This window comes from Sciurus carolinensis, chromosome 2 (genome assembly GCF_902686445.1).
Source record: "Sciurus carolinensis chromosome 2, mSciCar1.2, whole genome shotgun sequence".
NCBI lineage: Eukaryota > Metazoa > Chordata > Mammalia > Rodentia > Sciuridae > Sciurus > Sciurus carolinensis.
In genome coordinates, this window is record NC_062214.1 from 86470495 (window position 1) to 86483615 (window position 13121).

The following is a 13121-nucleotide window of genomic DNA, read 5'->3' on the forward strand; positions in this document are numbered from 1 at the left end:
TGTTTACTAGTATGAATTACATGTCTCTGGATTGTCTCCCAGCAGTCCCTGCCATGGTATTGCTATTTTTTTAGAACGGTGCTTGACAGGTAGGAGCTATTTGGTCAATATTTATTGAATAAATGTCTGTGCTAATTATTTGTGTGATCCTAGGCAAGTTATTCACAAGTATTTTTAATTTCCTTTTGAAAAAAAAGGGGTACAGGTTATAAAATGCACTGTGAAAGCGCCTCCTGCACGTAGTAGGTGCTTAAAACTGTGAATTGATTCTGAAGAGACAGTGCAGAAAAAATGGAAGTAAAGGAGTAGCTGCCTGCAGGACCGACCGTACTCCCTGGAGGAAGGGCATGCGGGGCTGGGTTGGGAGGGCGCCCGCCCGGCTCCCGACCTGGGTTTAGCCGGAGGCGGGCAGTGCCAGCGCCTGAGCAGCCCAGCTGTACCTGATGGTCAGGTTCTCCACGACTCCGGGGAACTGCGGCAGCTCCTCACGGAGTTCGTCGAAGGTGATGGCCCCGCTGCAGTCCTTGTCGGCCGCCTGAAGAGCGCCAGCGTCAGCTGGTCCAGCTTCTCCTCGGGCAGCGAGATGGCGCTCTCGCGCAGGCACGACTGCAGCACCAGGCGCAGCTCGTCCACGTCCCCCGAGCCGCTGCCTGTCGGGTGAGGACGGAGGGAGTGGAGGGTCTGCGGCAGCCCCGCGGGAGCCCCGCGGACGCCCCCTGCCCTGCACGCACATTGTATCGGGTAGTGGGTGTTTTCTCTTCACCCACCTTCAGCCTTCAACCAACCAGTTCCCCTTAGGCACAAAGACAAGACAATCAAAAGACCAAATGTCACCTTCGTGCAGCCCAGAAACCTTCCATGGCTCCCTACTGCCTAGCTCAACAGAAATGAGGGCCTCCTCAAGTCTGGAGACTCTTTGACCTCCGTGGATGCCTTTCTCCAGAATCTGCGATATGCTAAGTACCACTCAACTTCCAAGACCATCTGCCTAGAAAAAAAATACTTGCTTAATCTATAAGGAACTGTCCACCCAGCCTTCGTTATCCATGAGGCAGACTGTATATGGGGTGGTGTTGAGGGAGAGGGCCCTGTTGCTCTCCAACTTACAGCACAATGTTTATTATGTTGTCCTAGAGAGGCCTCAGCTGAGCACTCCAGCCCAGCTTTATGTGAACATGAGTGATTAAAAGTGTGATGGACAGCCCAGCACACTGGCACACACCTGTAGTCCCAGTTACTTTCAGAAACTGATGCAGGAAGATCGCAAGTTCAAGGTCAGCCTGATCAATTTAGTGAGACCCTGTCTCCAAATAAAAAGTAAAAGGGCTGTATCTCAATAAATAAATAAATTAATTAATTAAAAAAAGGAAAAGGTAAAAAAAAAGAGTGATGGGTAAGAGAAGTCAAAACAACTAGGATAAGATTTGGAATATTTTGTTCTGTGATTTTGTTTGTTCTTCCTAAGCATCAGGGTGGGACTGGGATGAATGGGTGCTTGGACTGCTTTGGGTGCAGACAATGCCAAGTAGCATCCTGCTTCTGCCCCTTGAAATGTGATGGTGGCTGTAAGTCCTTAGAGTACAGACCCTCTCTTTGCCCATGTATCGAACAGGGATAATAATTCCTCCCTTCCAGATTTGGTTCAAGGATAATGGACAATTGTGAAGCATCTAACTCAGTGTCTGGAAGAAATTGCATATACGTGGGAATTCTTATCAGTGTAATGATCACTATTTGGGCCCAAGTCAAAGTCCACAATCACATTAGTGTAGAGTCTAACAGACTGCTCTCTGACCACAAAACCACAAAACCACAAGCTTTCTTTCTTCCACCTCTGTCTTTCTCCCACCTTTGTGCACATTTCTTCTTCCACCTGTTACAGACCAACCTCTACTTAACAGATCATTGATGACCCCAGGTGTGAGCAAAGTTTGGCATTCAGGAAGCAGTCAGTGATGAGGGGCCCTCGGAGACTGGAGAGGGGGCTGTGGAAGATGCTCATGAAGTAGGCATGTGTCGGGGTCTTAAGCCCCCCTGCCCTTCTCGACCAGTGGCAAGGGAAGGGGACACTCCCCAACAAGGTCAGACCGGGATAGGTAGGGTCGACTGACTGACCGCTCCCAGCCCTCTGGGCGGAGGACAACCAGACACGTCAGGGAGACCAGTCACTGCAGGAACTTGTTTATTGAGGAAATCACACAGCTTTTATGTAGGGTGGAGGCTAGGCGGGAACCAATCAGCTTAAAGGTCAGTAAGGCATGGGAGGTTCACGCAGGCGAGAGTCCCATAGGACTATATGGTAAGCACGAGCTGATCACGTTCGCGGAACTGTTGTTAACCAATCCCTGACCGTGGTCTGATTCGTCACCAACCCTTGAAACGGCCTTTGAGGCCCTGATCCTGCTCACCCACCAGGAAGTAAGGAGTCAGCCTGAGTTAGTTAACATGTCATTAGTCCCAACAGGCATGGTCAACAACTCTGTTTGGGGGGGTTCTCTAACTCCCATTTCCACCTCACCCAATCTATCTAGACCTCATTCCTGGAAACTGCACCCCGATTGTGTGGGCTGTTGACCATGCCTGCTTCCTGAGCATCGAGATTTAGATTTTTGGAATGCAGATCCAGTCATGTGACTCCCCTGCGTAACACTTTTTGATGGCTCCCCATTGCTCATTGAATTGAGACTCCAAACCATGGCCTTTGCACTTATTAAAGGCACAAATGGGAAGAAGGCACTTAAAAGGCAAATGACCCTTCCTCTCAGTCTCTTCCAGAGCCCCTCCTCTCTTCCAGCTCTTCCTTTCGGTCTTCACATTGGCAAATGATGGTACTGCCTTTTTTTTTTTTTTTTTTTTAATAGAAACCAAAGCAGAATAAATCAGCATTCACACTCCTCTGAAGAAAAAGCCAGCACCCTAAGTGACTGGCTCTGGCCCCAGAAAGTCTAGATGTGTGAGCTGAGAAAGGTTCGTGTTGCAGAGCAGGGAATTTTTTAGAGGAATGCCAGAGACTGAGGAAGGGGCTGTGGCGGGTCCCCAGTGCTGTGGAGATTGGCCTCCCTCCCTGCAGTCAAGCCAGAGCCAGCAGAGCTGAGGCCACGCCCGCAATAGGAAGCTGCTGGGCTGGGCGTCCTAACTCACTGTGTTTATTTATCTTTCGTTGCTCTTCAAATATCATTTTTGAAATCTTCTGCCTGAATATGTAGCATAAGTCTTTCCAGGAATTTATACTTAGGAAATAATCAAATAAGTCTTCAAAGATGTACAAATCAGGATGTTCATGGAAATGCTGTTTATAATGCCAAGAGGAGGGGAAGTATAATGTAATTGTCCATTTAGGTAAAGGAGTTTAAGTAAACAGTACTTACACTGATAATAATAGTTTAATAGCTGATCCCTTCAATGTATCCTGTGCTTAAGCACTGTTCTGGGTTTACATAAATTAACTAATTTAATCCTCCTTTCATCCTGAGTATATACTATTGTTATTATCTCTATCCTCATTTAATTACTGAAGAAATTGAGATAAACAAAATACCTCAATAAGTAACTTGCTAAAACGTTAAGAGATGAAACAGATTTGAACCTACGTAGCCCAGCCTCAGAGTCTGAGCCCTTAACCGCTAAGCTATGCTGCATGGCATACGTGGGCACCATGAAGCTGCACTAAAAGACAGCGCAATGACCTCTGTGAGTTCCCACTCCTCCCCATTAGGATAGTTACTATTAAAAAATGAAAAGTAGCAAGTATTAGAAAGGATGTGGAGAACTTGGAACAATTGTTCATTGCTGAAGGAACATAAAACTCTGCAGCCTTTGTAGAAAGCAAGGCAATTCCTTGAAAGATTAAACACAGAATTATGATGTGATCTAGCAATTCTACTTCTGGGTATATATCCAAAAGAATTGAAAACAGCGTCACAAAGGTATTTGTATACAAATGTCTATAGCAGCATTATTCACAATCACCAAATGCTAGAAACATAACAAGTGTCTATTAACAGATGAATGAATACACAAAATGTAGTGTGTGTGTGTGTGTGTGTGTGGTATATGGAGTTTTATTCAAACTTAAAAAGGGATAGAATCCTGTCACATGCTACAACATTGGTGAAACTTGAGGACATTATATTAAATGAAATAAACAAGACATGAAAGGGTAAAAATTGTATGATCCCACTTACACGAGATATCTAGAGTGTTCAACTTCTCAGAGATAGAAAGTGGAAGGACAGTTGCCAGGGACTGGGGGAAGGGGAAGGGGGAATTAGTGTTTAATAGGTACAGAGTTTCAATTTGGGAAGATGGAAAGTTCTGGAGGTGGATGGTAGCAATGGTGGCACCACCCTGAATGCAGTTAATGCAACTGAACTGCACCCTTAAAAATGGCAGACGTTGTGTATATATATATATATATATATATATATATATGATGATATTGTATATATATATATATATATACTATGATAAAAAGGATGCTGTATGGGTTGGGGATCAGTTGGTAGAGTGCTTGCCTCTCAAGCACAAGGCCCTGGATTCAATCCCCAGCACCACCAAGAAAAAGAAAAAAGAAAAAATGATGCTGTAAAGCAATGTATTCTTACATGAAAAATATTGATATTGTTTAAAGAAAAAAAAAAAAAAAGGCAGTATGTATATAGAGTCCCATCTTTTATAAAGGTGTGTGGAGTGTGTGTGACAGTAGAAAGAAGTTTGGTAAGATGTCCTGGGTGATGTTGGCTTCCTGCTTTACACCCTTCTGAAATGTCTGACATGTTCACGGTGAGCTTCTATCATTGTGATGGTGAGGAAAAAGCAACAAAGTCATTTCTTTTTTCATCCACAGAAAAGAACAGAAGAAAACTTCTGGCATGAGTCTCCTGCCCCAGAGGGAGGCGGGGATCAGACACAGAGAAGGGGGACTGCAGGAGGTCTAGGAGCCAAGGGCAGCCTCTCCTGAGGAGCCGGGCCCAGGCCGGGTCTGTAGGGCCTCCTTGCACTTCGCTGAGATGGCTGGCTTCTTTCGGGGACCCCTGCACTCTCCCCGCTCCAGCCCCAGCCCTGGAAGAGCCCTCACCATCCACATTGTACTCCTGGAAGAGGAATTTGAGTTTGTCCATGGGGTTGCTGCGGGCGAGAGGGCGAGCGCCTCCTGCAGCTCCTCCAGGGTGATGGTGCCACTTCCGTCCCCGTCGAACAGGGTAAAGAAACGCTCTGCAAAGAAGGACTGAGGAGGGGAGGGCGGGAGGGGTGTGGCTGCAGGCTAGACCCGGTCAGCCTCGTCAGCCTCGCAGTCCGGGTCTCTGGGGGGCCGATGTGGGAAAAGGGCCGAGGGTCCCCCTGCAGGTCCTCCTAGGCTTTGCCTCATCCCACCCTTGGGTAACCGTGAGGGAGAAGTGAATTTGACAGGGACTTATAATAGATCGAATTGACGCTGTGCTTTTCTTGTCTTGTTCTGAAGGCTCTCTGCAGCCTACACTTATGGCTTGTTCTTAAGCGCTGACTCAGTCACTCAACGGTCACGTACTGTGCAACGCCTGCTTTCCAGGCCTGACACACACAGGAATGAAGGCCGGCAGGGCTTAGAGGCCTGGGTGCCTCCCTGGGGATAGGGAGGGGCTCCTTAGTGTGAGGTGCGGACAGACAGCCATGCCTTGGCTTCCTTCCTCTTCCCCTGGGTTCCTTGGGTAATGCCTTTATCAGTCTATCACCGCAAGTGACCTTTATCTTGACATGGTCACAGCCTCCTGTTTTGATGGGACTGGATCATTACACTGAGGGGGCCATTTGTTCCTTCCTCGGGTTTGCTGTGGAAGGACTCGTGGCTTTAGAGTTCTGAGCGTGCTTCTGATCCACAGGGATACTCAAATGCTCACTGGCCAACCCCGGCCACCATTCCAGGTCAGCTCAGAGGACAGCTCCTCTCGTCTCTGCTGATGTGTGCACTGTTTGTCAGGTGTGGGGGTGTGCTGGAGTGGGTGGGGCAGCTTCACAACACCAACTATTCAAAAATGTTTTTCTGGAAAGAGGCTTAAGTCAGAGCATCCGCTCTGCCCACGAGGCTAGTGGAAACTGAGATGTCAACACTGTTTCTCGAGACTTCTACTGACTTCCTAATTTGTAGGGTTTCTTTTCTTCTTCCTATTTTTTTTTTCTCTGTTTCTCTTTTGTACTGGGGATTGAACCCTGGGGCACACGGAGCTACATCCCCAGTTCTTTTTTATTTTAAGACAGGGTCTCATAAATTGCCGAGTCTGGCTATGAACTTGTGATCCTCCTGCCTCAGCCTCCTGAATCACTGAGATGTTTGGCATGTGTCGCCACACCTAGCTCATGTGTTTTTGAAAACCCCAGATGGGCCATGGCTACTCAGAACTCCGGGAGGGCCCCAGCAACATGTTGCCAGCGCTGCTTAGCTGTGGGCTGCAAGCCCTGAGAACCCCAGGGGACTCCCCGGCACTCCTTGCAAGACCTCTCTCAGAACCAGCTTGTTCTTCCTCTATAAAATATAAAGGCAGGGCCCCTGCTTCGGGTTGTCACTTGCCTCTTTCACATTCAGTGCTCTTTTGAATTCTTGTAGGTTGATCTCCCGGTCTTTTCCGGCAATGTTCTCAAACTGCTGTGTCACCCACTGAAGCCACTTGGCGTCCTCCTCTGCACTTGTGGTGCTGGGAGAAAAGGAGACAAATTTCTGGGTTTGGGGTGACCGAGGGTTGCAGAGGCTTCCCAGTGGTGCCAGGACCTCTGCCACGCTCTAACTCAGGCTCTGGGTCCGCAATACATTCAGCTTTGGCTGCAGGTCGGAGCCTCCACAGTCAGGCCTCTTCCTCTCCCAGCCTCAGCCCTGCCTCCCTGCTATGGGGACTGGCCGAGACTTGCATTTCTGTAGGCTTTGAAAAGTGAGCCTACAGAAATCTCCAGTGAGGTGGACCCCAAGGTAGGGATCAGGCCAGAGAGCGGCGTGCTCCAGGAGTGCCGTCGCACCATGGTGACGATGGCTTTTCCACCTCACATTCCGCAGCTCTTCCCTGGTTCCCCGTACTTCCCACCACCCCTGCTTCATTGGGTCTCTGGTGGGCCATGTCACTTTGCAGAGAGGAAATGGGCTCAGAGCAGTTAAAGTACTTTAGACACAGAGACAGAGCTCAAGTTCATGTCAGCTCTTTCATGCTAGTATGCCCCAGGGCCTCTGGCCCTGCTCCAACACGTCTAGGATGATCCTGGCCCAGGCAGGACTCCAGGCCCAGGGTGTAGTCTACGCTGTCACACAGCATCAGCCATCTCTCCCCCCAGACCCTCTGAGCAGAGTTTAGTGAGGAAATTAGAACCCCCCTCTCTGTGGAACAGTCACAGGGCTCTGGCAGTAGAGAGGGCCTATGGGTGCTGGTGCGGGATTGCTTGGAGAAGGAGGGGAGAGGTAGCCTCTGCCTAGCGTGCGTCCCAGCATAACTGTAATTCCCCGATGGAGGGCCACTCTCCAGCTCACTCCACCCTTGCCAGCTGCCTCTCTGCACCTGCCAGGTCATGCCGGGGTCTCTGGCCTGCCTTCCAGCCCCGCTGCCTACCCATTCTGTGTGACCCTCGGCATCCTGGGGCTTCACTCCTTCTCAGCCTCCTCTGCCCCCATCTTCTATTCATCACTCTTTCCTGACACTCCCACTCCTGAGCACTCAGGCACCTGCAAGAGCAGGCGCCCAGGTCAGGACCCTCACCCAGGAGCTGAAGGGCCAGCCCCTGAGCAGCAGACCTTGAGAGCCAGAGGCGCTCAGCCCTGGGGCCGTGGACGGTGCATTCCAAAGAAGCACCAGAGCTGCTGGTTTAACCCTCAGCCAGAACTTCCAAACCCTCAGGGAGGGCTTGCTAAGGAACCTTGCTTGCTCGGGACTGTGCAAATTATATGACTTTTCTGTTTCTCTATGTTTGACCTCTTTATAAACTTGCGTTTTGTGTTATATATGTGTGATAGGTACATATGTGTGTGTATGTGTATACATACATATTGAAACCCACACATACATACACTTTAGCGTATTATGTATGTATATGTGTGTATATGTTTGTTTATATGTGTGTGTTATACAAATGTATATATAAGGTAAGTTTGCATGTATGTGTGTGTATGTAAATAATGTTTGCCTAACTCCACCTTCCAAGTAAGCAAGTCTGGTATTTCCTAGGTGAACACAGAGATTCCTCCCAGGGACCCCGAAGTGACTCTGGGCAGAACTGGGACTAGGTCTCTTCTCCGTACAGACCCCCTAACCAGGTGCTTGTTCCCTCCTCATCTGTGAACCCATGGCTCTAGTGAGCCACTAGACCTGTGGACCAAGCAGAGGGTTCTCCAGGCAGCCTCTTCCAGGGGCCAGATCAAAGCCCCCAGGGCCCACCTCACTCTGGAGCAGGAAGAGAGGCAGAGAGTTGGGAAAGCCTGCAGCCCTAGGTGGCTTGGGCTGTGTCAAGGCCCATGCCCAGCCTCCCGAGAACACAGGCCAGCTTCTGCATCCTGGGCAAGGCAGGCCTCAGGCCTTCAGTGTGCCAGGCACTTCATTCCTCAGTATATGGGTCCCTAGTCCATTGTCCCTTTGACCTTTAGGGTAGTCAAATGTGGTAGGTATTGTTATTATCATTCCTGTTGGGCCATCACAGAAAAAGGCCACAATAAAAGAGGAAGGGAACTTCCAATCAGACCTTTTCATCCCCCAGGGCCTCAACATCAGCCTCCTTAAGATTCTGCTTCTCTGAGCTTTCTAGGTGGTTCCTCACCAGCCCCAGCTCCACCCACTTCCCCTCCCAAGCAAAAACTCAGCTTAACCTCACTGATAGGCGCTCCCTACCTCTGGAGCCACCAAGTCGGCGCAGGTGCCCTTGAGTCCTGGAGCTTTAGCAGTGGTTGACTTCCCACCACGGTGCCCCAGGACCATCGCGTCTCGCTCAGCAGTTTCAAGGCAGTCCTCCACAGCCCCAGCACCGTCCTCCTGAGGAGCAGGCTTCCCCCACTGCTAAACCTGCCTGTCTGAAGCAGGAGAGTTTGTGAAAATGCAGTCTGACACACCGACTCCAGTGTGAACCGGGCACCTGCACATTTAACCTGCACCCGGGATGCTTGCGACCCATGCAAGCTAGTCGAGGCCCACAATCGAAGAAATACTGCCCCGAATCAGGATGAGCAGACTTGCTTGCTTCGCCTCTCAGGACCCCTCCTCAGTAAGTCCCTCCACAGGGCAGCGAGAACTCTGGAACACAGACTGTAAATGCTAGCCCGGGCAGGCAGGGACAGAATATCTGGTATGCACCTCCCACTTCTCAGAGATGAGATCGGTGTGGCCAGCCTGCAGAATGGGAGTGAACAGATTACTCTGGAAGTGGCGAGAGGAGACTGGGACAGTTAGTGACAAGATAAGAGCAGAACTCAGATCTCCTGACTTCTGCCCAAGGCAGACCAGCCACCTTTCTAGATCTCCCACAGGCACAGAACCCCACTTTTCCTTGTCCCTCTCATGGAAAGCTGGCCAAATGAGCCACTCACCCCCTGCAGCCTTCAGGGTCTGGTCCCGCTGCTTCTCCAGGCATGCTTGCCCTTTCTCTGTCTTCCAGACCACAGATCCCAGAAAGGCTGCTGTGTGTGCTGCAGCCACACACCCAGATTCTCCTCCCTGACTTCCCTGAAGACCTGCTCACAGCCACAGCCCCTCAGCAAGCCTCATGCAGGTTGGCGCCTCACTTGGTCCAGAGAAATTTTAACTGGGAGGCCTGGAGCAGGGGCGGAGCCAGGGTTTTGTAGGGAAGGATGTTGGCTATCTTCCATCCAATCCAGAGTCTTTCACTTTCCCTTCCTCTAGAGACTCCTGTGCCGTGAGGGGGTCATGGAAGAATCACCAACAGTCTATGTCAGGCCCTGCTTGGTGCCACTTTGTCGGTCTCAATAGTATCGATTCTCAACAAAAATGTTTGAGCACTTGTCTGAGCTGTGCACTGTGCTAAGAACTTTCCATGTATGGTCACTTGAATACATCACACAGCCTGGCTTGGTGGCACCACCAGCATCATTCTAAAGGGAAGCTTGGAGAGGCGAAGCAGCATGTGCAGGTGGCTTAGCACGAATTCTACCCCGGCTAATTCTGGTGACTACTGTGCCTTTAACTACGCATGGAGCTAAATTCCTCCCCAACGTAATGTGTAAAGATATACTGGAATAGTCCTATGCAGAGATTCCCAGCTCAAAGGGCCTGGGGTAAAGAAGAGGGTCTGCAAGCTCTTTTTTAAAAAGCTTCAGGGAAATTGTATACTTCCCCAGATAAGGTCACCACACCACTCAAATTCAAAGTGGTTTTTACTTTTCCTCCTGCCTGGCAAGAGATCAGCTCCAAATGATAACTCTGGCCATCTGGTGCAGATTAGGACCACCTAGTGGTGATTTTAGATGTGTCTGATTGTGATATGATGATGAAACATATTTTCATCCATAATTCCTGGCTTATAACTCTTTTTCGAGGGTGGGCCTTAGAAACTAAAATTTCTCTTCCCCAAGGGAGGCTATGAAAACTCTATCTTCCCTCAACTTCCTGTCCTGGAGTGGGCCATAAAGAAATCCTCTGACCTACCTTGTCTCATAGATGATCAGACCCCCATATCTCAGGAGTCCTGCTCCATACCCCGGAAGAAGGTGTGCTGCAGAGAGAGGCTGAGGAGGACCTGCACAGACGGGCCTCACTGGGTTTCCCACTCAGTCCATTACATGTAAATCATAACTTCTTTCCTTTTTTCTCTCTCTTGCTCTCTTTTCTGTGCTGGGGGTTGAACCGAGAGCCTCACACATTCTGAGCACATGCTCTACCACTAAGCTATATCCCTAGCCCAGATCATACCCAGATCATGTCCCATTGCATTTTTACATGATTGTACGCACTTCAATCATGCCTACACAACAAAGTCTCTGGAGAAGCCCCAAAGGCCAGTGTTCAGAGAGCTTCCAGCTGTCTGGACTCACAACAGTTCCTTGAGGCCATCATGCCTCTTTGTTTATACCTTGCCCCATGCATCTTTTTTTTTTTTTTTTCAAAAAGGAGAAAGTTTATTGAGACTTTCAAAGACAATCCACTCTAAATTCATAACAGAAATGTTGATTTCCATTGAGGTAACAGCTGCACCCTGATACAAAAAGACACATGAAAGATTAAAAAAAACTGGGGGCTGAGAGGTGTAGCTTAGTGGGAAAGAATTTGGTATAGCCTGAGACCCTGTGTTCAATTCTCAAGAATACAAAAAAAAAAAAAAAAAAAAAGAAAGAAAAAGAAAAAAAGAGCTCGGGTGTTCCTCAGTAGTGCAGCATTTGCCAGACATGTCTAAGGCCCTGAGTTCCATCCCAGCATAAAAGGAAAAAAGAAAAAAGTCAAGAAAGAATAATGCTATCTCAAAAGAAAAAGAGATCATACAATCTTATGGACAGGTGAGTCCACTGGAGCTACAACACCCATGTTATAGGAACTAGAGGCAACTATCTTTTGTCATGCAAATTGTCATTACAAAAAATATACTTCTGAATGCTGTTTAAAGCCCACCTACTTACTTCAGAATGCCTGAAGGAACTGTGGCGGGGATGGGACAGGACATTAGAAAGGAAACTGTCCTACCCACCCCCACAAAAAAAAAGAAGGGGAAAAAAGACAGTTTGCTCTAGATACTAAATAGAAAAATGTATCTCCCCAAATGCTTTTTCTTGATAAAGACACAGTATTTCCTGTGTTTCATTTTGATTTTTACTGGGCTTCACACATGCCGAACTGGTTCTTCCAACTGAGTTATTTTTTATCTTTTAGACAGGGTCTAAGTTGCCCAGAGTGGCCTTGAACTTGCTATCCTCTTGCCTCACCTTCCCAAATAGCTGGGATTATAGACATGTGCCACTATGCCTACCTTTCCCCCCACCATACAGGGAAATTGAACCCAGGGGCACTTAACCACTGAGCCACATCCCTAGCCTGTCTTATATATTTTGAGACAGGGCCTTGCTAACTTTGAACTCGTGATCCTCCTGCCTCAGACTCCCAAGCAGCTAGGATTATAGGCACATGCCACTGCCTCAGGCCTTACCTGTTTTTTTTTTTTTTGGCAGGGGAAGGCCCAGGGATTGAACCCAAGGGTGCTCAACCACTGAGCCACGTCCCAGCCCTTTTTGTATTTTATTTATTTAAATTTTTGTTGTTGTTGATGAATCTTTATTTTATTTACTTATAGGAGGTACTGAGGATCGGTCCCAGGGCATCGTGCATGCCAGGAAAGTACTCTACCACTGAGCCACAACCACAGTCCCTGTATTTGATTTAGAGACAGGGTCTCACTGAGTTTCTTAGGGCCTCACTAAGTTGTTGAGGCTGACTTTGAACTTGTGATCCTTCTGCCTCACCCGCCTGAGCCACTGGGATTATAGGCTGCACCCAGTCTGACTTGTTTTTCATGAATTCTATTACTTAGCTTTGGTGAGAGAGATGGCTAACTCATTTTTTTTCCCTAGGCAAGCCTATACCTCACCAGGTTTTACCATAGTCCCACTTCTGAGTTTTTCTTTCTCCACATTTGGTTTTCATTGCCTTCATATTTCATTGATCATTGTCTCAATTAAGCCCCATCAGGTGATGGTATGCAAAAGGGTCTATAGTAAAAAAGGGCCCATCTCAGTCTTGAAAACCACCCTAAAAAGTAAGGAGTCTTCTGGATGTTTTTGCTGCTTTGAGAGTTATACGTCAAACTGACAAAACATGCATTAGTACAAAGAAAGTTAAGAAACACTCCCCAGCGATCCTGTTATACATTCATTTGAAGAGCTGCTTTTTAAACCCCAGGCTCTTGGCCTCACATTCATGAGTCCTACTTTTTTATACATCCAGAGGAAAAAAATACAGGGCCAAAAGAACATTTAGAAAGCACATCTATAATCCCTTCTCTTTTTTAAAAAATATTTTTTCAGTTGTTGATGGACCTTTACTTATTTACATCTGGTGCTGAGAATCAAACCTAGTGCCTCACACATGCTACCCAGCCCCTAATCACTTCCCTTTTTAAAAAAAAATACCTTTGTTTTATTTATTTTTATGTGGTGCTGAGGATTGAACCCAGTGCCTCAC

General features: G+C 48.1%; 1 protein-coding gene across 1 annotated transcript in view; it reads right to left on the minus strand.

Annotated features, from left to right (window-relative positions):
• The window catches only part of Nox5 (NADPH oxidase 5), a 49934-nt gene extending 37393 nt beyond the window's left edge, over nucleotides 1–12541 (minus strand). The window contains 8 exon segments of the mRNA XM_047539278.1: nucleotides 441–537; nucleotides 540–650; nucleotides 5078–5140; nucleotides 5143–5227; nucleotides 6545–6668; nucleotides 8835–9009; nucleotides 9527–9670; nucleotides 12529–12541. Coding sequence (XP_047395234.1) covers nucleotides 441–537; nucleotides 540–650; nucleotides 5078–5140; nucleotides 5143–5227; nucleotides 6545–6668; nucleotides 8835–9009; nucleotides 9527–9670; nucleotides 12529–12541 — 812 coding nt within the window.
• Nucleotides 12542–13121: the final 580 nt, after the last annotated feature.